Source organism: Pyrenophora tritici-repentis, chromosome 2, assembly GCF_003171515.1.
Source record: "Pyrenophora tritici-repentis strain M4 chromosome 2, whole genome shotgun sequence".
Lineage (NCBI taxonomy): Eukaryota > Fungi > Ascomycota > Dothideomycetes > Pleosporales > Pleosporaceae > Pyrenophora > Pyrenophora tritici-repentis.
In genome coordinates, this window is record NC_089391.1 from 4,677,718 (window position 1) to 4,698,624 (window position 20,907).

Genomic DNA, 20,907 nt, shown 5'->3' on the forward strand with positions numbered 1-20,907 from the left:
AGAAAAGAGGGTGGACGCACACAACATTAACGGCTTTTTCCTAGTAGTTTAAGAAAACCAGGCCACACGCATGTATCGAAGATCCTTTTTGTTAAATTCAGAAAAGAGAGGGAACGCACACACACACCATGTCCTTTCTTTCTGAAGCTTTTGAAGAAAACAGGACATAGCTACAGATCCCGACCTTTTTAGTTTCGACCCCAGACAAGGGAAGTGTTGTAAAGGAGTGATGGAGGAGCCAACACGGTAGGCTTTTATATAGCACGTCCATGGCTGTTTGCATCGGACACGAGGGCTCATGTACCCATGTGCTGGATGTAATGATATTTTACGCGCCCTCAAAGCATTTTTTTTGAATTTTGAAGCTCAGGAAAGCAGAAAGCCCTCATGCGGCGAATGATATGCCCTTTTAGCCTCCTCGTGATGCCCTTTTTGTTGTATGACTTTTTTCATGTTTCCAGTATTTTTCAGCCACACCACTCTCTCGCCGTTATCGACAACTGCTTCACTTGTTTTTGGAAGTCTCGAGCAACCCCACTCTCCCCTCGTCATCGGATCCTTCTTTCTCTGATTTCAGTATTTTTCAGGTACATCGCTCTCCTGTCGTCATCAGACTTTTCCTTAACCGCTTTTTGAAATTCTCAAACCACACCACTCTCCCCCGCTCATCAGTGTGATTCCTGCATGTTTCTAAACCCTCTCAGCCACCAAACGACTCGAAATGCATTTAGAACCACCACCACCACAACAGCAGCAGGAAAAAACATATCTTCCTCTTGAACGGTTGATTTTAGTGTAATTTCAGAACCCCCCCCCCCCCCCCCCCATGTGTCATTTCTTTCAGTTTTTGGAACGGGGGAGACACGACAACATCACATGTTGACAAAGGCTTTTTTTATTTAGAAGAATACGGATAGAAGGAAGAATGTAGAAGGAAGAATGTAGAAGGACGAGAGAAAGTGCCACGCCGAGTATATTTTTATATGTCCATCTCCATTTCTCCCCATGTGGGATATCGAAGCACGTTTTTAGAATGAGCGGGGGCATGTATACGCCAGCCCTCCTCCCATCGCCGTTTTCCGAGCTAGTTTTTTCCGTGAAAAGCCAGAATTTTAGGTAAAAAAGGTGCTGGAAACATACATCTATCTCTTTGAGTCCGTTTTAAGAACGCACAGAAAAAGAACAGGAAAGAACCACAAAAGTACAAGGGAAGGATTTTGAAAGCCCGGGACATTTCCAAATTTTGGGTGAGTTTCAGGAGGAAAAAGAGAGGAAAGACATCGCTTCGATGTCGTGCGATTTTTAAAAAAAAAATTCGAGAGAATAAAGTAGTGTTTATGAAGGAAAGGAAAGAGGGAGAGAGGACAAGCAGTGAGCAGTATTTATATACCCGTGCCAAGCAAACGAAAAAGCAAACACACATCAATCACATCGACATCAAAAACCTACACTCATGTCACGTCACGTCACCTCATCACTTTATCACATAACCCGTACACCCCGCAAATTTTGGAAAAAAAAATAAAAAACTCCGGCACATTTTCATTTCGATTACTGTCAATAAGCTACCCAATACCCCACCCTACCCAACCCTACCCTCTCCACCCAGACATAGAGAGAGAGACGCCACCACTAAACGCCATCCTCATCATCCAACCAACCAAAAATAAAACCCGGGTATGATGCAAAAGAACAAACACACCCCAGTCTCCCTCATCTCCTTCAGCATCAATCCGTCATCCCATCTCCCATACCAAAAAGCTAGAAGAAAAAAAGGCGAAAATGAGATTCGTTCCAATCAAGGTATTAACTACAAGTCATTAACACCAGCGTCGTCGTCGTCGTCAATTCTCCGACGCGCTGCTGTGGGTGGGGTCCCGGCCAAAGCCCAAGGGGAAACAAAGTCGAAAAGAGAAACAAGAATGAGGTATATTGCATGGGAAAAACATGCATGTTCAACGAATTTGCTGGGAATAGAGTTTGGGGAAGAGATGCATATGTAAGGAGTACTTGGCTGACCATGTGTGACGATGTGAGCTAGACCAAGAGAAGGTGGTGAGCTGGAGTTGGATCGGAGAGGCGATGTGGGTGATGAGGATACTGGGGCTGGTCGATGTTGACAGTAGTTAGATCCAACACTTCCGATGTGGCCCGCACAACATCCGTCTCGACTTCCTGAGCCCCAATGTCAGCTTGGGAGAAGCTCCACTGGGGTACACACGTGCGGGGGTTTGGATGGTATCGGAAGGTGAGTGAGGGAAGTCGGGTCTGGTCGCTACAAGTGCCTCATCAGACGTGCAGTTGCCCTCAAGAAGAATTGATAGAGAGTCGGGAGATGCACCACGTCTTGCTGGCTCTGGTGGAATAGGCAGAGACTGGCGACCACTGTCGAGTCGATTAGATGGCACCTCCATACCCGTGATGATATCGTCCCAAGTTGACGTATTTGCCCCCACTCGTAATTCTCCCGGGACCATGATGCCCAGCCCCACTCTACCTCTCTGGCTACTCGTGCCGAAACCAGTTCTTTTTCTCGCGCAAACACGAGATGTCAGCACACGGCCAACTCAAGCACTCAGAACATCTAGTGGTAACGCGGAGGAGTCCCTTGGCCGTTGGGCACACCGTTAGGTTGGAACTCCATCTCGCGCTTCATCATGTCGAGAGTTGAGGGGAAGTATGGCTCGACGCCATAAGTCTTGAGGTAGCTGGCTGTCTTCTCGATGCGCTTGATCTCGCGCTTGACGTCCCAGCCCTCGCCCTCGCCAAAGCGACGCTGCACCACGTCGACCATGGTCTCGTCGAGCCTGTTGTAGAAGTCGCGGCGTGCTGCAATGTCGCCGGCATCGGCGCTATCGATACCGCCGTGCGAGTTGAGGTTGCCGCCGAGCTTCAGGATGAGATCGAAGGCATAGCGGGGTCCCGACGGCAGCAGCGTCAGGCGCTGGATATCGGGCAGGAACTTGAGCATGGCGGAGGCAAAGTGCGACGAGGAAATAGAGTCGTTGAGGTCGTCCTGAAGACGGTGCAGGTCGAAGTTGACAATGGTGATCTTGCGGTCGAGCTGCGCGTTGAGAGTGGGGGCAGCGTCAGCAGTTGTCGTGTCCATGATCTTTGCGATGGAAGCAGGCACGTCTATGGCTGTCAGTATGTCGTCGGAAGAGGGCGGAGGAGAATTGACTCACCAGGTCGCAGCCCCCGCTTGTCAATCCAGTTGTGCACTTCTGCGCGCTGCTGCTCAAGCTGATCTACCCATGCCTGCATGTCGGCAAGCTGGCTCTCGAGCTGCTCAATCTTCTCCTGGTAGGGCTGCACGGCCTGGTTGAAGGCGGCAGTAATCAGATCGGGCATGCCCATGCCGATGGGGTTGGTGTTGCCGGTAGGCGGAACTGCCTGGGTCCTGATGGGCATGGCGTTGTGTTGTGGTGGAGGGTTCTGAGCGAAGACCGGCTCCTGGGGTTGCTGTTGGCGGGGATACATATCTTGGTCCTCGGTGGGTGAAAGCGGTTGGCTGTGGTGGGACTCCTTGCGACTCGATTCCGGGCGCTTATCTACGTAATCGTCGAACGACTGTGAGCGAGGATTCGGCTCGTTTTCGACGTAACTGTTTGCCCTACTTCGTCGATTCTTGAAGAACATTATGCAAAAGAAACAGGCTGCGGCGCAGAGTAAAGGTCGGTGTGGTTATAAGCTGGCTACGGGCGGGAAGCGAGATAGCGCCGGCTGCAAAGTGAATGGTTGGGTATTTGACGGCCTGAGATTCGCAGAAAATGTGCGAGGTTGACTTGTTCTAGGCGGTGGCTGGGATCCAATTCCCGGAAACGAAACAGTTAGCGATAATGAGCGCCACGTTGCACACACACCGCGCAGTTGTACAAAAGGTATTGTATCTGCCACGGACCAAGGGTAAACAATACGGTGGGAAGCTAACGAGGTGCCCGAGGACATGTGCAGACTTTGGTTGTCGTGCTGGCAAGCTCCCTCAAGCGTTGGGTGCGACCATTATAGACTGCAGCAGCCACCCCCCGCTAGTTGTGGACCCGGCCGCCCGCTACCAGCCGCCTCCCAGCCTCAACCCCCCAGTCTATACTGCAATTGTCACTCGCCCGTTGTCGAGTCTTGAGCCGACAACCGGATTGACCACAAGACACCACGCAACGGATTGAATCAGCCACATGAGCCAGCACATTGAGCGTCATCCGACACCCTTCTTCCCCTTTATCACCTTTGTTGCCCGGCAACGCCACATTACCTCAACAGGACCCATGCCTCTTATCAACGTCATGTTAATGCGCACACCACCTAATGCATGCAATGCCCTGCCGTTGCACTACCAGCTATCTGGCTGAACCATACTTTTTCTTCCCTTTTAATATCATTATTAACATTATCTGACGTCGAAGCATCCAACAACATCGAAATAGTTCTAAATAACAACTCGTCGCTTTCTCATTGGATGTCCCCACTGATTTCTGTACATGGTTTAGTTGTTGCATATCTTTATGGTCCTATTTCCATCAGAATTGTGGTATCCGCTTCTAAAGTGACATACGAAGGTGAGTCTTCTGTCATCGCTACCTGGCTGCTAACCATTTCCGTCCCCATACACATTATCGTCGTCTGGAGAAGACAGCAGAAACTACAGTTGAGGCATTTGTATTAAACCTAAAGATTCACAGACATGTAGCCGAGGTGATGTCGATACAGACACTATTCAACATAGTATCAGAAAAAAGGAACTTTCCAACGAGACAACCCCAGTTCAAATTACACAAGCTCGGACTGTCCTACTCATTGCTTTTATCTAAACCCTACAAACCCACACATACCCCTCCCCTTACTCCACCTTCCTCTCACCCACCTTCCCCGCACCGACTTTTTTCTTCCCCCCAAACTCAACCCCCCGAATCGTCCACTCACTGTAAATCTCCAATCCACTAACAAACACGCCCAACAAACTGGCAATAACAAAATGACTGATCGTCGTCCCAATATCCAACCAACTGCCCTCATCCTTGACCATGTAAAAGAAGCTCAACGTCATAACATCGCTAACCGCCATGACTACCATGAAAAGCGCAGACGGCGCAACACCCAGTCGTCTATTCAAGAGACCAAAGTTGGCCGAGAGGGCGGCAAAAGGCGCCATGAGTTTAAGCATGAGGAGCGCGCCTTGGGAGAAAGGGTCAAAGATGGGGATCAGGCGGTAGACGGCGTCGAGGGAGAAGGAAGATACAGAGGCGATGTTTGAGGCCGAGAAGAAGGCGGATTGGATGAAGAAGATGAAGAAGAGGGCGATGCGTGCGTCGCCTAGTGTTAGTGATCTATATTCTCCTTGCTGAAGCGAGCCAAGTCGATCAGATGCAGCGTCCATGGTAGGTTTGGCGGGGTTCGTTGCGATATCTTTCGCTGTTGATGACGACGCATCGCTGCTCTTGGTGTGTACGTAGACTTGATGCTCGAGGCGCATCCAGCTGAAGAGGCACATACAGAAGGCGAAGTAGAATAGACCTTCGTATGATATGGAGAGAATGATAAAGGTCGGTGCAAATTGCAAAAATATGACCACTAGTCGATGGACGTAATGACTGTTGGGGTACAAGCCGTGTAGTTGTGGGACGAACAGAGAGGTTAGCAACGTGGCTCGTCCAACCGTGAGCACGCCTAGTGGTATGCCCTCGCGTGCTTGGATGTAACTGATGCTACTCTTAGTCACGATCATAGATAGGAGTACAAGGCCGAGTTGGATGCTGAGGATGATGCGCGACTTGTCGTTGAGCTCGTGTTCGGCAAGCTCAGCTTCAGATTTGGAATCTCCGAGGATGCTCTTCTCGAAGAGTAGGTAGATGGCACCGACTCCAAACATCAGTATTCCTCCAAGGAGACTGTCAATGGTTAGTATCTAGGCAGAAGGGAAGAATAATCGTTCTTACATCAGGCGCACATCCTCAGCTTTGTTGGCTGGTAGCAACGTAAAAGCGCTCATGGCAATACATGACAAAGTCCAGGTGGCAACGGTTCCTACGTTCTTCTTGACAAAATCTAGGCCATAGACCGCTGGCCAGAATGTCGCCATAAGATAGCATACTGTATAAATCTCTCTGATAAAGTAGCTTTGAACCTATTCGATAGTCAGCACAGGCACATGATGCTTTTAACGCCATTACGTACCAGAGCCTCAAGAAGACCGAAGAAGCCAAGCGTCGCGAAGACAAGCATTGCTACGTCAGCGCCAGAGCTGAGCTGACCAAACAGTCTCTTCCCACCCTTGATCAGTGACAACCTCTGAGCATAGACCTCTTCCCAGAAAAGGACCGGAAAGAAAGCATAGGCATAGTAGAAAATCGGGGAACGCTGTTTCAAGAGAATCCCGTAGAGTGCTACAAGCACTGATGAGAAAACTACCATGCTCGCTGGCGTCCTCTGTGCCGGAACATGTTCAGTAAGTACATGGGAGTCGATGACTGTTGTAATGGCGAACACAATCCAGCCCACGTAGCCCGCGGTGACCAATGTCCTTAGGAATAGCCAGTCGTATGTCTGCAAGTATCGGAGTCCGCGGAGTCCGAGGTCTATGAGCTCATGAGTCTGGCGAATAGCTTCCTCTGCGTCCCCCTTGTTGATTGCTGCCTGTATCTCCGCCACGCGATGTTCGACCGAGTGTGCCTCGTCACCAAGACCGGAGAAGGGCGTGTACCGTAACTGGGTGGTCATTTTCGCCTCCTCCTTGACATGATACATTTCCAGTATCTCCTTGGCATTGGCGAGAAGAGCTTCGGCCTTGGATTTGGGGTCGGTGTCCAGGTAGGAGAGGGGCAGGACTCCGACTGAATTGGTAGGAAAGTCTAAGCCTACAAGATAGGCCATAAGAGCTGCTACGTCAGCCTGAGCAACGTCGTGTCGTTCGATCTCGTCCAAGTTCCAGTCAGACGAGAATTCGGTATGACCTCGTGCGATACCAGATTTGTTCTTGGACGGTGCGGCGACACCAGCACCCCATGCAATCAAGGGTGTGCGCGTGTTATCTGGATGACCGTCTCCATGGCTGCCCCAATCGCTCATACCGTGGTCTGCCGTAAACACAAACGACGTTTTGTCGTCGCCGTAGAAGTCTTCAATGAGACGAGTGATCTCTTGCACGCCGCGATCGACAATTTGGATATTGTGCAGATACTGCCAGGAATAGGGACGATGCGCATGGCCAGTAGTATCCAATCCCAGCAAATGCAAGAAGAAGACATTCTTCTCCTGCCGCAGCTCTGCGTCCAAAGTCGCATTCGTCTTTGCATCCGCGAACAGCTTCGCAACACGCTCAAAGACCCATTCGTCCAGCATCCAGGCATTTTTGGAATAGTCTTCCTCTTCGGCACCATAGCAGTATGCATCGACTCTTCCAGGCACCGCACCAGTCTCGAACATGGGAAGAATGTCCGGGCTGCCCCAACTCCATGTATGCCTGCTTCGATTGAAGACACTGTCAAAGTTGACCGGGTTCAGCTTCCAACCGGTTGTGACGGCAGAGACATCCTCGTATAAACCTGCGATGAGCGCAACATGTCCAGGGCGTGATTCGGTAGGGACACGAGTGTGAGAGACGCCAAAAGTGCCATGTTCTAGGACGCGAGATCGGAGGAATGGAGCGAGTGGACGCGGTATACTCGAGTTGTCCGCCAAAGGGGTCGGGGGGTTTGGATCAGGGTTTGGAAACGATTGGAACGCTTTGTCTGCGCGCAGCCCATCGCCTGCAATGCCATTAGCCTACAACCAACTGCGCATATTTTGGCACCTTACCGACGAACAAGACCAGTCGTTTTGCAGGAGCTTCTTGTGTCTGCACTCGGTGCTCGCGCATGCCATGGACGACAGGACTTTTGAAATAAATGTCGAAAATCTGTTCAAATCGTCAGATCAGGAGGTGACGGCCCCCAAGGGCAAAAAGAGGGTTCCAAAGGGTCCATTGCATCTGCTGGACTTACCGAAAATATGTACACCAGGTGGAACACCACCGCGATCAGTAAAAACCTATAGCGACCGAATTGCGCCATTATGAAAGAGTGTGAAGAAAGCGGATTGCGCCCTGAGGACACGGTGTGATGCGACGCGACGCTGCTCCTCAGTAAGTACTCCAATGGCCTACCGCGTACACCTGCCAAGACATTTTCAATCCATGCCAATACGACAAGCAATCCAGCCCGGGGGGGCGCTCTAGACTTATAGGGTTTCAGTCACTGGATTTAAACCCTACTTGCAAAAGAGCAGGGCGCTTGATTACACAATTGGGGTCCCTGAAGTGAGTATGTATTCTGTGGTCGCAAGTTGGTTACCCGAATAGGAAATACCGAGCTCAAGCTCCGCAACTTCCCGCACCGCCCAAAACATTTGCATTTGCACCAGCTTGTTGTTAATGCACTTGATTGCTATGGAATTCTCCGCCCCGACAAAGTCTTAATCAATGTATCAAAAGACCGGTGCTCCTTGTCTCATCCATCTCATGTCGTGGTCCCGCCTACTCTTCAACATTGAAGTTGGCGCCCTCTCTCAGACCCTCAACAACCAACTCATGGCCTTCTACGCGTTGGTAGATATCCTTGATATCGTCTGTGTGCATGTCAGTCTTGCCATATTTGCATCAGCTTCGCAGAACTTACCCGTAGTCGTCTCAAAGTGGCTGGTGGCATCATAGCTCTTCGACAAGAAGATGTTGTCGTTGGCACCGCTCTCGAGTGGCTCGTAAAGTGGAATTGCTGGGCCCATGAACTTCTCCTCGATCTTTCCGAGACGGTCGAGACCTGGCTGGAGCTCAAGGTGGTGGTTGCTGTCACCTTCGGCAATGGTGGAGACAATGGCGATGTAGTAGCCCTTGGGGCATACGTTGTGCGCCGACGAAACGACAGCGACGTAGATGTCTAGGTAACGTATTAGTGCCAGATCTGCAAACTGGAGACATTGCGCTTACCGTGCTTGCGGCCAACCTGAGACTGGGGGATGATCAGCTGCAGAGAATCCGCATCGCCGGTGTTAGGGATTGGGTGGTTAAGAATGCAAATGGCCTTGAGCAAATGTCCGGTAACTCGGACCTTGCCAGGGAAGTACGAGGGGTCTGCGAGAATCTTGCCCGCCTTGGTCTCGAACTTCATGCCCTCACCAGCATCGTCCTTCTCCTTCATGGTTGCCTTGATGCCGACAACCTTGTTACCATCGTATAGGAATTCGTCAACATCGGTGTTCAGCATGTAGGTACCGCCGTAGATGGCAGAGAGACGAGCAAAGCCCTGGGGAAGCTCTCCGAGACCGTAAAGGGGGTAGATGTAGGGCGACTTTCCGTACCGCGCCATGGAGTTGACGTAGAGCCGGATGCGCTGAATGGCCTCATTCGCCTGCCCCTGTTGCGTGATGTAGTCGTCGGTAGGGTATAGAGCCATGGAGTGACCAACGAAGTCGCGGGTGGTGGCCTCGAGGCCGAACTTGTCGTAGACATCTTTCATGGTGCATGTCTTTACGTCAAGGCCTTTGTCAGATGTTAGTCATTGCCAGTCCCAAGTCGACAGTGCGTATAGAATGCCTACCCTTGTGTGTCGCTGGGTCATCCAGATTGTATCCACCAACCCACTCTAGGAAGTTCTTTGCGCGGCGCTTCTCAAAGAGACCCATGAGGGGAGACTTTAGCGCCTCGGTGGTATCTGAGGGAACCTTTGCCACGGTCGCCTTGGCGCCATCGCCCTGTTGTACAAAGCTGCCTGCAATCTGCTTGAACTCGAGGTACTTGGTGACGTCGGTGGACACGAGGATGTTGGTGAGTTCACCGTTGGACATGAGGAGCTTGGGCACCAGGTCGATGTTCCAGTCATTTACGCGGCCGTACTTCTTCCACGGCTCACCCTCGGTCTGGCCATATCGCTTGAATAGCTACGTTGTTGGTCAGCGTTGTGTTGGAATATCTGCATGACGTGCTTTGCAACTTACTGCCTCGATGTTGAGTGATGCTGCCTCACTGCGTCATGTTAGTATGTTGAGCTCTCCCGGCTTGAGCCATATCCATCAAGACCACGTACCCGCCATAGTGGTCGTTGCGGTCGATGTGAAGCACTTTCTTGCCCTTGACACTAAGGACACTGCAAGAAAGTCAGTAGGGGCGCAGATGGACTTGTTGATCGAGTCTCTGTATTACCCTGAAAGCACGCATTCGGTGAGACCTGGGTATGATTAGCTTCGGCAATGGGTGGCATCGAGGTGGGGTAAAAGCAGCCCACCTGTTCCCAGGACCACGACGTCGTACTCTGGTGCGATTTCGTCCATGGCTGTATAATGGTAGTTGTGTAATGGAGGAGTTTGAGGAATGCGGGAGAAAGTTGTCCGCTAGGAAGCGCGTGGACAGGACCTCTTAGGGCGGTGAGATGGATGTGGGGTTGTAGCTCTTTGGGAAGCGCCTCGCCAATTTGGTCGACGTGTCTATGCTAGCATTACTTTCATAACTTATCGCGTTTTGGCATATGCTAGACTAGTGCGATTCACCATTTCATCGTCTTCATGGCTTGCTAGGAGTGCTACCTGCAGCTTGCTACAATATCTACCTGGGCTATCCTGTCACTTCAAATGTACGCGTCCTGTACCCCACGAGCGCACACAACCCGCCATCCTAGATGCGACATAATGTACAATACGTATATGAAGGTGCGGCCGTGCATGCTCTCCATTGCGGCGTGAACACCGCGCTTATACCGTACAGTAAACACCCACTTTATGCATAGTTGGTCTTGTCCTTTGGCCGTGCTTCTGCTGATGTGATATCGTTCGGGCCAGATTCGACTATAGCCTCTTGCTGAGCGTCCTGTGCTGCCTCGTCTTCCTCTAGCGGGTCCTGCAAACATGTCAGCATGCATCGAGCTTCGTTGATGAGTGCAACGTACATATGGCACCTGCGTGTACTGTGGCCCATCAGTCTTCTGAAGATCAATTTCAGGGTCATTCTGCGCCAGTGCAAAAGCTTCTTGGTACGCCTTGTGTCGCTCGGCCAAGGTGTCGAGGATTGCCTTCATCGTCTCCTGCACCGTCTGGTCGCGATTCGCATTCTCCACATCTCCGTAGCCAGCATTGATACGTTTGCGCTCAATCTTCTCCGTCGCAAGCCGGTTCCGCTCCTTTACACATATCCACCACAGCTGGTGTAGTGAGTCCCAGTCATGAGCGCGCAGCTCGCCCACGGTCCACGCTCTCCCTGTATCTCAGTCAGCCCTCAGCCTGGAAATCAAGTGACGAATCGCCGCGAACCGTGTTCCTGTTCGGTTATTGGTGTCTGCAGAAGCTGCTTGTCCTTGAAGAAATCCCAAAGTCCGTGGTCTGGGGTGCCCGTCACCTTCTCCTCGACCTTGACGGGCTTCGGTAGTTTCTGCTTCTCAAAGTCCTTCTTCTTAACTGACAGCGTTTGTCTAGCGCGTAGGCCAGTGGCCCTGACAGCCGAGTTTCCCCTGTCCTTGTTGTTGTCTCTCTTCCATCGTGCGGGCGAAGTGGAGAAGCATGCTCGCGGGGCATTGCGCGCCAATTGGACTGATGGGACAAGGAAAGCAAAAAGAGCATCCGAGTGTGTTGTCACCGCTACATTGGGCCGTAAGAGTCGTGAGGAGGATGTGGTAGCCATGTCGTGCGTGTGGGCTGTGCCTGCCACTGCAGAAGGCTGAGCCGACGCCGACGAAAGTTGCGCGGAAAGTGCGACCGGGGTCCGAAGACTAGTGGGGAGCAACCTACCCCGTCAGCCCTAGACTATGCCCCAGCTGGGAACCCACCGCCCTTGGCTGCGTAGTATAAAGAGAAGCCAGCTCCGCCCCTCTTCTGTTCCTCACCAAACTTCGCGCTCTTCACCCCGTGTTGGGCGCCCTCAGATAGTTTTCAATTTCACTTGACGATTTCTTCGATTTCACCGGCGGGTATCAGGACCCGCTCTACAACATCTCGACATGCAGTATACCACACTCACCATGCGACTCGCCTCAAGCTACAACGTCCGCATGTTCTGGCAACCATCTCAACGCGGAGTCTTCGTCAAGCCACCCTGGAAGTCAGGCAATTAACTGGGATTTCGCGCTTTCATATTCAACCGCTGACAACAGCGGTCCTCTGCTTGATTCCACCTCGCTGCTTCCTACTTCTTCCTCGGCCGCCTTGACTAGTGCTCTGCTTGCACCGGACCCTTCCTTTCACATGACCGTGGATTGGCAACTCTTTCCTACTTTAGACTCACAATATCTGGACCATGACACACAACTGCTTCCTGGCGACTCCACTCCCCTCACTCTCGCCGAGGCACATACAAACATGTTTGCCGTGTCGTCTGGCACGGGAATCACAAACAATATGAATACGTCTGTGCCAATGATGAGAGGTAAGCACAATCCTGATAATGAACCAACAACAATCTAATCGACGCAGACTTCTCCCACTCCGCTTCTTCCTCCACAAGTCCCAAGGACCGGAGCTCGTCATCTCCTGAGCACTCTTATTCTTCCAAATTGTCATCTACAAAGGACAGCCCCCTAGCACCTGAACCTTCCTTTCGCGTTGAAAAGCGTAAAGCCAATACGCTCGCTGCCCGTCGCTACCGCCAAAAGCGTGTCGATCAAATGAGCACTCTCGAAACCGAACTCAAGCAAGTCAAAGCCGAACGAGATGAGCTCAAAGTCCGCAACGCCAGGCTCGAAGGCGAGGTGGAGACGCTTCGTGCTCTGCTTTGCGCTAAGAAGTAAACATGTGCTAAACTGTCAGCACCTGACAGCTTCTCTTGTCTCTTTCGAGTTTCAACTGGGTCATCCTCTCAGACGATGTCGGAATTAGAACGATCATGGCACGGTAGTGCTCATTTCGGCAAAATGGGTGTTGTAATCTCAGGAGGGGCTTGCATGGAAACGGTCATGGGCACTCACACGCTCGGTCAGGTCATGTTGAAGCATCTCGATATGTGTTTCACGAATGCTACATAATTTACTACATGTCTATCTACTTATACCAGTGTTGCTTCTACATCATCTTCATTCATTGTGAGAAATGGTACATCAGTATGAGTGCATATATGCTCACCAGCTCAACTCAGAATGAGTCGAAGTGATGGAAGTGAGGTGTGCACGGTCGGGCCTCGATATAGCGGCAGTATTCACGTCCATCACCTTCGACTATGCACCAACTTACGGAAAGGGATCGTTGCGTTTGTCGCCATCTTTCAAACAATCCATCGTTTCCATCATCCCCAAGTCCAAATTGAGGTAATGCATGATATCGGACCACGCGAGTGACGCTGGTGTTCCAAAACAAAGTTCACAGCCTACTAGCTGCCGCTCGGCTATCCAATCAAAGGCTACGCCGGTGAGTCATTCTCGCTCACTATGTGTGCGAGGCTTAGCCTTCTTTTACGCCTTGCGTCCTCATGCCCTCGCATTGTCAGCTTGCAGACGTGAAGAGCCTGTTGTGGAGTCGAATAATTCGCGCAATGGCGCAGCCGACTACTGACTACCGACTACTGACTACTTTCTAGTCATGGTCTTTCGCGTGCAGTTGCCCGACATTCTTGCCGCTACTCCCAAAACCAGCAATCGCAGCAATCAAGCCCACCACTATGGGAAACTCAATTCGCGTTACGATGACAGGCGCCTCGCTAACTTTGATTTCTGTAATTCCAACTGTTAGCTCCCGTCATTTCGTGTTGGCGTTTGGTCATCGCGGCAGTTCGTTGCGCCACAAACACTACCTCCCTTCTTACTACACATCAGTCTTATATGATCCTGTTCTCTTACCGGAGAAATCCAGTCCAAATTTTCTAGAATCCTACTTCTTCAAGTCTCTCGATTTGAGTGTTCCTCTATTCATGCACGTTACTCTTGCATTGTTGACTGATGGGCAATCGCCTGGGGAGGCACAGCAAGAACAACGTGGCTGGGTCTTCCCGGATCTGCACTTTACTTTTAGCTACCGGAACGACATGAACCCCATTATGGGCGCCAAAGGCCAAAAGATCAGTCAGCTATCGCCTCAGATCGTCGTCGTTGAGCAGCGTGCAACGCGTGTTTCAGCCTGGGGTACCTCAGACACTCACCACACCGGCAGGGACCCCGGCTTTGAACCGGCTTGATCCTTCTCGTGGATGTTCTGCTGCCGAGCCGATCACTTTATGCAAGCCTTTTACTGTCCAGCTGCATCCACTTGGTGGCATAGTCTACTCTGTTCACAGTTAGCAGCTGTTTGGACTTTTGCACGCATTGCCTCAATAGCCAAGTATGGGCTTGAGATACACTCCGTCTAAGCTTTTGAGCCGCAGCCCCGACGTAGCCCAGTTTCGTTCTTTCCTCACATGGCGGCATGGTCCCGTCAGGCCCGATTCGATAATTCCACTGCCGAGGGGTATACAATGGTTTCTAAACCTAGCATCTTTCGCGTGTCATAAACCCCCTTCCATGCGATGGACCAATCGCAGATGCCGGTCCTGTATTGTGGTTCACTGCACGTCGAGCCATGAGGTCGCTCCTCGGGCATAATGGTCACGACTGGGGTAGCCATTGCGCCTCTGCACACTCAGGATGCACGACACACTGCATGGAACATAACCTTCCGCCCGTGTAAACCTGGAGAACCTTAAGGCACACTACCCTTATTCATAATCGAACGCTTAGGCCCATCTTTCATGTTCACTGTTTGCCCCCCATCCGTGTTCTTCTGTTGTTGCCCGGGCACACAGTTCCACCGGTCGTGTTCTCGAATCGGGATCAATTGATTTGCATCTTCGCATTGAACAATTACAAACAATTACACAATGTATTTTCGACCAGGCTTTGTGGTGGTAGTCGTTGGGGCGATACTGACCACAATGTCGACGGTCATCGTAGGACTACGGTAAGTTTATCTGTCACTGAACCCACTCAACAAGTACTAATCTACTCCATTAGATACTACTGCCGCTACTACCTCATGGGCAAAGTTACTGCGAGCGACCATCTCATGTTTGTCGCTCTCGTAAGTAAAGCGTTCCTCCACGTGAAATTGAGCTGACAAGACCCAGGTCTGCACTTGGGGAAATTTCGTTGTCAACTATTATCAAGACGTTACGAGCAGCGGCTATCGATCTAGTTACCTTAGACGACCAGTACGTCAACCGAATCTCATTCTGAGCTGATCAAACTAACACAAGGCCTAGGATAAGCGACCCTTGATTGAAGGAAAGGTGCTCGGCACGCTTATATCTTGGTGGATCTACCGTTTGAGCTACAACTTAGCTCTTGGCTTCGTAAAGCTCAGCATCCTCTTCTTCTACCGAACAATCGCCTCAAACCGCACCTTCCGTCGCCTCGTCTATGCGACCATGGCAATTGTCGTCATGTACACCATCGGTGCCGTCATCGCCGCCATACTTCAGTGCGAAAACCCATCGGACGCTTGGTCTCCTGCCAATTACTTTGCTACATTCGACAAGTTCGACCCGAACCGCCGCCAGCCCAAATGTTACGATCCCGTCAAGCTATGGGCGTTCTCTGCAGCTGCCAACCTCTTGAGCGATGTCATCATTCTCCTGCTTCCCCTTCCGGCTTTACTCAGTCTTCGCATTCCTATGAGCAAGCGCTTAGCGCTTATCGGTGTCTTTTCGGTAGGCCTATTGGCCATTGTTGCATCTTCTATACGCGTATGGGTCATGGCGCTGTGGGCCGAGTCACCATCGAACTCTGCTCGCTACGGAAACGACCTGCTCCTATGGGGCCAGGTCGAAACCAACAGCGGCATCATTTCAGCATCAGTACCCTTCCTTCGCCTTCTGTTCCGCGACAGGCAAGTCGAGGAAAGAGGCACAGTACAAAAGAAGATATCAGCTACCCCAGCAACACCAGTTGAGCTTGAAGCCCAGACTCCGCCCAAAGTAATCGACCAGGGTGAATGGCCAGTCCAGGGCGAAAAGCCAGTGGGATATCCAGTGGCGAAGCAGCCAGTGAAAATGAGACGTCCTAACTGGGGCCCTTTCATCACAGTACCACAAGAGTTGAATCCCCGTACTGGTAGCACACAGCAGGAGTCTGCACTCGAGCCAGTGCATGAGCCACGTATGAATATATGAGAGTCTGGAGGTGTTTGAAAGTCGAAGTGGTAGTATAACTGTAATGTCTAAGTTCGTGTTTGGAGGTGGGCTTGTGGACAAGTGACAGAGGGTGGCTTCAGCAGTAGCTGGTCTACTGCGCCGTCACTTGTCAACGATACCCATAGTAAGTCAAGATACTCCTACATGTCAACTTGGATCATTCCACTGACTTTTGCCAGAAAACCTAGTGATGATTAGTAGATTTGAGATGGGGTTTGATAATGTGTCCTCGCAGCGATGATGTGGAGTGGGCTTCAGCAGCACAACGCGCCAAGAGCATGCCTTGGCGTATATATGCACTTGTATTCCTACCGTATGATTTTTTACGAATAGTATATATTCGCCTTGCTTAGAGGTGGACATGGCTTCTGTTTTGCTACGACCGTGTGGCGCTTTCTGAGGCATGTGTTGAACGAGGCTGACGGGACTTTGCTTGGCCGAGCAAGTGATACGTCCCGTGTAATGGATACCCCCAAGCCTCATGAGGTGATTTTCTTGTGTAATTACAACCCAAAACTCTTCAGCGACGCATTTGCCAAGACGGTATAAGCCTATGGCAAAACATCGTACAGAAATTGTTGCATGATAGTGATGTTGTCAGAAGGATCGTGATGTTAGTGTGCCAAGATGTCAGTCACCATGACCCCTTGGTGACCAACATGGTACACTGGAGCGTAGTTACATGGAGTCATCTGCTGGCTTGTAACGCTATGAGAGTTGCACACATATTTGTAACCGGAATATAGCGGTGGCTCACGTTACATTACCTTTTTAAGGTGGTGCAAGACACAAGCGGGGCCTATGAAGCTACCACGCTAGGCAAGTCATGCATGCACGGGTGCGGATCGCTTCCCCATGATTCGTAGCAGTCTACTGCTACGGGCTAGAGCATACATGCTAGGTGAAAGAGGTCACGTACACACTCACCTTCACCGCATCCACCTGTCGTGCTAGTAGCTACAAGGTTGTCTGTTTATCGCAGCACACGCGTCTAATCGTAAATCCCCCACATGCCGGCATCGGTACCAGCCACAGCTGCTCTAGCTTAATGCTGAACACCAACGTGGCTCCCTCCCGTTTCGTCAAGCTATTCTTCGCCGCAGTCGCTCTCTTCATTGCAACGACAGCCGTCCTGGCTTCCATTCGAATCGGCGGGCGCTACCCCTCAATTCTGCAATACGTCAAACCTCGTCCCCTGCAGAGTCCTTTGTATACACAACCGTTTCGACCCCTCACCAACTCCAGCATGGCGCCTTCGAAATACAAGTCGCCGCCGCAGCTGCCGCCCAAGTTCACGGCTACCCGCCAGAGCTTGATTGACGATGCGAAGAGGCTGGTATGTTGAAGCTTTCCCCCTTCTTCCGCATAGATCCGCCGCTGACACGGCCTAGATCGAGAGATCCCGAAGTGTTCAAGATGCAGTTGTTCGAGACGTCAAGCCCGAAAGCGCCACCTTTGCCAATGCTATCCTTCCAATTGCCCGCGATGACAACAAAATGGCCATTGAATCCCATGTTCTTGGCTTCTACAACGCCGTTTCCACGAGCAAGGACCTGCGCGATGCATCCAGCGAGGTGGAGCAGATGCTTGACGACTTTGGCATCGAGTCATCCATGCGCGAGGATGTCTTCAACCTCGTCGATGCTGTGTTGAAGAAGGACGAGCAACTGGACCCAGAGTCTCGGCGCTTGCTGGAGAAGGACCATAAGACCTTCATTCGTAATGGGCTTAGTCTGCCTGCGGGTCCAAAGAGGAACAGATTCAAGGAAATCAAGCAGCGACTGAGCACAATTGGCATCGCTTTCCAGAAGAACCTTAATGAGGAGAACGGGGGCTTGTGGTTTACACCAGAGGAGTTGCACGGTGTACCGGAGGATGTCCTTTCGGGTCTGAAGAAGGGTGAGGGCGAAAACGAGGGCAAGATCTTCTTGACCTTCAAGTATCCCGATCTCTTCCCAACGCTGAAATACGCTACCAACCCGGAGACGCGGATGAAGTTGTCTGTTGCAAACGAGAACAAGTGCAACGACAACGTAGCCCTGTTCAGGGAGGCCGTCCTCCTCCGCGATGAGGCAGCCCGTATCCTTGGCTATGATAACCATGCCCAGTTCAGGATCGAAGATAAGATGGCGAAGACTCCTAAGACGGTAAACGACTTCCTTGGTGATTTGCGCACCAAACTCGCGCCGGGCGGAAAGAAGGAGATCAAGAAATTGATCGAGTTGAAGAAGCAGGACGTGGCAGCAAATGGGTTGACGGGCCCATTGTCTGAAGACTACTATCTGTGGGACCACAGATACTACGACCGCTTGATGCTGGAGAAGGACTACCAGTTGGACCACCAGGTCATCGCTGAGTACTTCCCTCTGCAGCCCACCATCGAGGGTATGCTGAAGATCTTTGAGGAGCTCTTTGGCCTGGTCTTTATAAGCATTGCTGGCGAGGAAGAAAGGGCGGCCCTTGCAGATGGCGGCAAGGGTTCGGACATTGTCTGGCACGAGGATGTGCAAGTCTTCAGCGTTTGGGACGACGAGGGCGAAGGTGCTGGCTTTGTCGGCTACCTCTATCTTGATCTCCACCCGCGAGGTACGTAATCACACCATCAACAGGCGAATAGTGGGAGTTTGTCACGTGTCGAGTGCGCCATTCCCGATCGGGATAGTACTTGGTCACATGACACGACGTTCACTAACTGCATCCCCTCCCTTTGTAAAGATTTGCTAACATTTCCAAAGAGGGCAAGTACGGCCACGCCGCAAACTTCAACCTCCAGCCTGGCTACATTGACGAGAATGGCAAGAGAAGATATCCCGCTACGGCGCTGGTGTGCAATTTCTCGAAGCCAACGAAGAAGAAGCCATCATTGTTGAAGCACGACGAAGTCGTTACCTTGTTCCACGAACTAGGCCACGGTATTCATGACCTAGTTTCCCGAACAACCTACTCTCGTTTCCACGGCACCAACACTGTTCGTGACTTTGTCGAGGCACCATCGCAAATGCTGGAGAACTGGTGCTGGACTCCATCTCAACTTCGCGCTCTATCGCACCACTACTCTTACCTCTCCGCCGACTACGAGAAGGAGTATCTTGAGTCATCGGGTGCCGATAAGAAGCCATCCGAGAAGATTCCCGGATCGCTGGTAGCCAAGTTGATCTCGACCAAGCACGTCAACGATGCTCTGTTCAACCTGAGGCAGCTGCACTTTGGTACTTTCGACATGACTGTCCACGAGCCTGCTAGTCACGAGGAGCTGGAGAAGATGGACATCACTGAGAAGTACAACTCTTTGAGACACGAAATCAGTCAGCTCAAGGGCCCTGAATCATTGGAGGGCGAGAAGAAGGGTGACTGGCACTGGGGTAACGGTCAGGCTACATTCGGCCACTTGATCGGTGGTTATGACGCTGGGTATGACGAATTCCACCTCTTTACAGTGGGATTCTTGCTAACAATCACAGTTACTACGGCTACCTCTCATCCCAAGTCTACTCCACAGACATGTTCTACTCCGTCTTCAAATCCGACCCCATGAACGGAAAGGAAGGCAGGCGATACCGCCACACCGTCCTCGAGCGCGGTGGCTCAAAGGAGGAAATGGACATCCTAGAGGAGTTCCTCGGCCGCAAACCTCAAACCGATGCCTTCTACAAGGAACTTGGCATTTCTCAGTAGAACGAGAGCAATGTGCGGGTGTCGGAGTCTTGGAAACGCGAAGACTGGGAGCGTGGCTTCATCGTGGATGCGGATATCATGGGAAATGACTGGTGGTGGACTGAAGACGTGGATCAGGATGAGTATTGCAGTCAGCGCTCCATCGCCCAGGTACGGATGGATGGGTGGAGTAAAGATCTTGCAAGGTAGTTTAGGCATGCTGTTCATGATGCTGACGGTTGGGTGGATACTGGGACGTGGTGAAGCTCGACTCTTGTGTCTGGGTGTGGTATAGACGCCAGCGTAGGGAGTATTGCTAATGCACTATCAATAAACAAATCCGGTTTGAATAAGAAATCCGCGTTTCTTCAGATACTCGGTATGTGAAAGTCACTCCCACCTTCCTTCCGTTTCCCTCGTATCTGCCAAACATCCTCATCCTTTAAAGATGACTGTATTTGGCAAAGTATAACAAGACTCACTTATTCCCATTATCATTTCCTTGCCTTCAAAAAGCATATCACGAAGCATTCGAATCACTCCAGGCAAAGAACATGATTTTAACGTTGAATAAATTCATATCCCCTTCCCTACCACCACCATGACCATCTATCCAACATCTACCCTTCCACACCCCACAAACCCATTCACACCCTCCCCTTCCCCCGACTCGGACTATCCATCCAATTCTGCGTAAACCCATCCTCGTCATCATCCTGATCCACATCCCCCAGATCAATGCCCGTAACACCATCTACATCATCATCGTCATCATCACCATCAGGTTCCTTCCCCGGCGTCCACACGGGACTAGTAGCAATACGGGGTCTACTTTTAAACACGCGGTCGTAATCCACTTCATCACTGAACAATTGTTCCGTGGGAGTACGTTCAATATTATCTGCGTCATCGTCGTCGTCGTCGCCTAGGTTCTCCATGGATCTGCGAGTGCGGGGAGTGGTGCCGAATTGGTTTACAGGAAACAAGCTCGAACGGCTAGTTTTGCGTGTTTGATTATTTGCTTGGTCGGGGCGGGGGTGGTTGGATTGTTGGGTGGCGAGCATGCTGAGGCGTGTGCGTTCGAGGAGGGTGGCTTGTCGGTCGGTGTCTTCCGGGAGGGATGGTGGACCCATGGTGGAGGGTAAGGGGAG

At 51.3% G+C, this 20,907-nt stretch overlaps 8 protein-coding genes across 8 annotated transcripts; 4 read left to right on the forward strand and 4 right to left on the reverse strand.

The window, feature by feature from the left end:
* Positions 1–2,584: 2,584 nt before the first annotated feature.
* Positions 2,585–3,639, reverse strand: PtrM4_072260 (Tymo-45kd-70kd domain containing protein; the record flags this gene model as incomplete). The annotated part of the gene is made up of 2 exons (XM_001941477.1): positions 2,585–3,135; positions 3,186–3,639. The coding sequence occupies 2 exons, from the start codon at positions 3,637–3,639 to the stop codon at positions 2,585–2,587; spliced, it is 1,005 nt and encodes a 334-aa protein (XP_001941512.1).
* A 1,198-nt stretch (positions 3,640–4,837) lies between these two features.
* PtrM4_072270 (PigN multi-domain protein) lies at positions 4,838–8,045 on the reverse strand (the record flags this gene model as incomplete). The annotated part of the gene is made up of 5 exons (XM_001941476.2): positions 4,838–5,885; positions 5,934–6,121; positions 6,172–7,742; positions 7,792–7,891; positions 7,977–8,045. The coding sequence occupies 5 exons, from the start codon at positions 8,043–8,045 to the stop codon at positions 4,838–4,840; spliced, it is 2,976 nt and encodes a 991-aa protein (XP_001941511.2).
* Positions 8,046–8,506: 461 nt separating this feature from the next.
* On the reverse strand, positions 8,507–10,296 carry PtrM4_072280 (MRS6, RAB protein geranylgeranyltransferase component A (RAB escort protein); the record flags this gene model as incomplete). The annotated part of the gene is made up of 8 exons (XM_001941475.2): positions 8,507–8,598; positions 8,649–8,906; positions 8,957–9,508; positions 9,567–9,906; positions 9,964–9,991; positions 10,053–10,112; positions 10,169–10,193; positions 10,251–10,296. 8 exons carry the CDS (start codon positions 10,294–10,296, stop codon positions 8,507–8,509), a joined length of 1,401 nt encoding a protein of 466 aa, XP_001941510.1.
* Positions 10,297–10,738: 442 nt separating this feature from the next.
* PtrM4_072290 (mitochondrial 54S ribosomal protein uL29m) lies at positions 10,739–11,635 on the reverse strand (the record flags this gene model as incomplete). Its single annotated transcript, XM_001941474.2, has 3 exons — positions 10,739–10,858; positions 10,908–11,215; positions 11,269–11,635. 3 exons carry the CDS (start codon positions 11,633–11,635, stop codon positions 10,739–10,741), a joined length of 795 nt encoding a protein of 264 aa, XP_001941509.1.
* A 560-nt stretch (positions 11,636–12,195) lies between these two features.
* On the forward strand, positions 12,196–12,737 carry PtrM4_072300 (uncharacterized protein; the record flags this gene model as incomplete). Its single annotated transcript, XM_001941473.2, has 2 exons — positions 12,196–12,376; positions 12,424–12,737. The coding sequence occupies 2 exons, from the start codon at positions 12,196–12,198 to the stop codon at positions 12,735–12,737; spliced, it is 495 nt and encodes a 164-aa protein (XP_001941508.2).
* An 863-nt stretch (positions 12,738–13,600) lies between these two features.
* On the forward strand, positions 13,601–14,113 carry PtrM4_072310 (uncharacterized protein; the record flags this gene model as incomplete). The annotated part of the gene is made up of 1 exon (XM_066105981.1): positions 13,601–14,113. One exon carries the CDS (start codon positions 13,601–13,603, stop codon positions 14,111–14,113), a length of 513 nt encoding a protein of 170 aa, XP_065964608.1.
* A 732-nt stretch (positions 14,114–14,845) lies between these two features.
* Positions 14,846–16,081, forward strand: PtrM4_072320 (uncharacterized protein; the record flags this gene model as incomplete). The annotated part of the gene is made up of 4 exons (XM_066105982.1): positions 14,846–14,871; positions 14,925–14,991; positions 15,038–15,121; positions 15,173–16,081. 4 exons carry the CDS (start codon positions 14,846–14,848, stop codon positions 16,079–16,081), a joined length of 1,086 nt encoding a protein of 361 aa, XP_065964609.1.
* A 1,267-nt stretch (positions 16,082–17,348) lies between these two features.
* On the forward strand, positions 17,349–19,777 carry PtrM4_072330 (thimet oligopeptidase; the record flags this gene model as incomplete). Its single annotated transcript, XM_001941470.1, has 4 exons — positions 17,349–17,438; positions 17,494–18,688; positions 18,838–19,513; positions 19,564–19,777. 4 exons carry the CDS (start codon positions 17,349–17,351, stop codon positions 19,775–19,777), a joined length of 2,175 nt encoding a protein of 724 aa, XP_001941505.1.
* Positions 19,778–20,907: the final 1,130 nt, after the last annotated feature.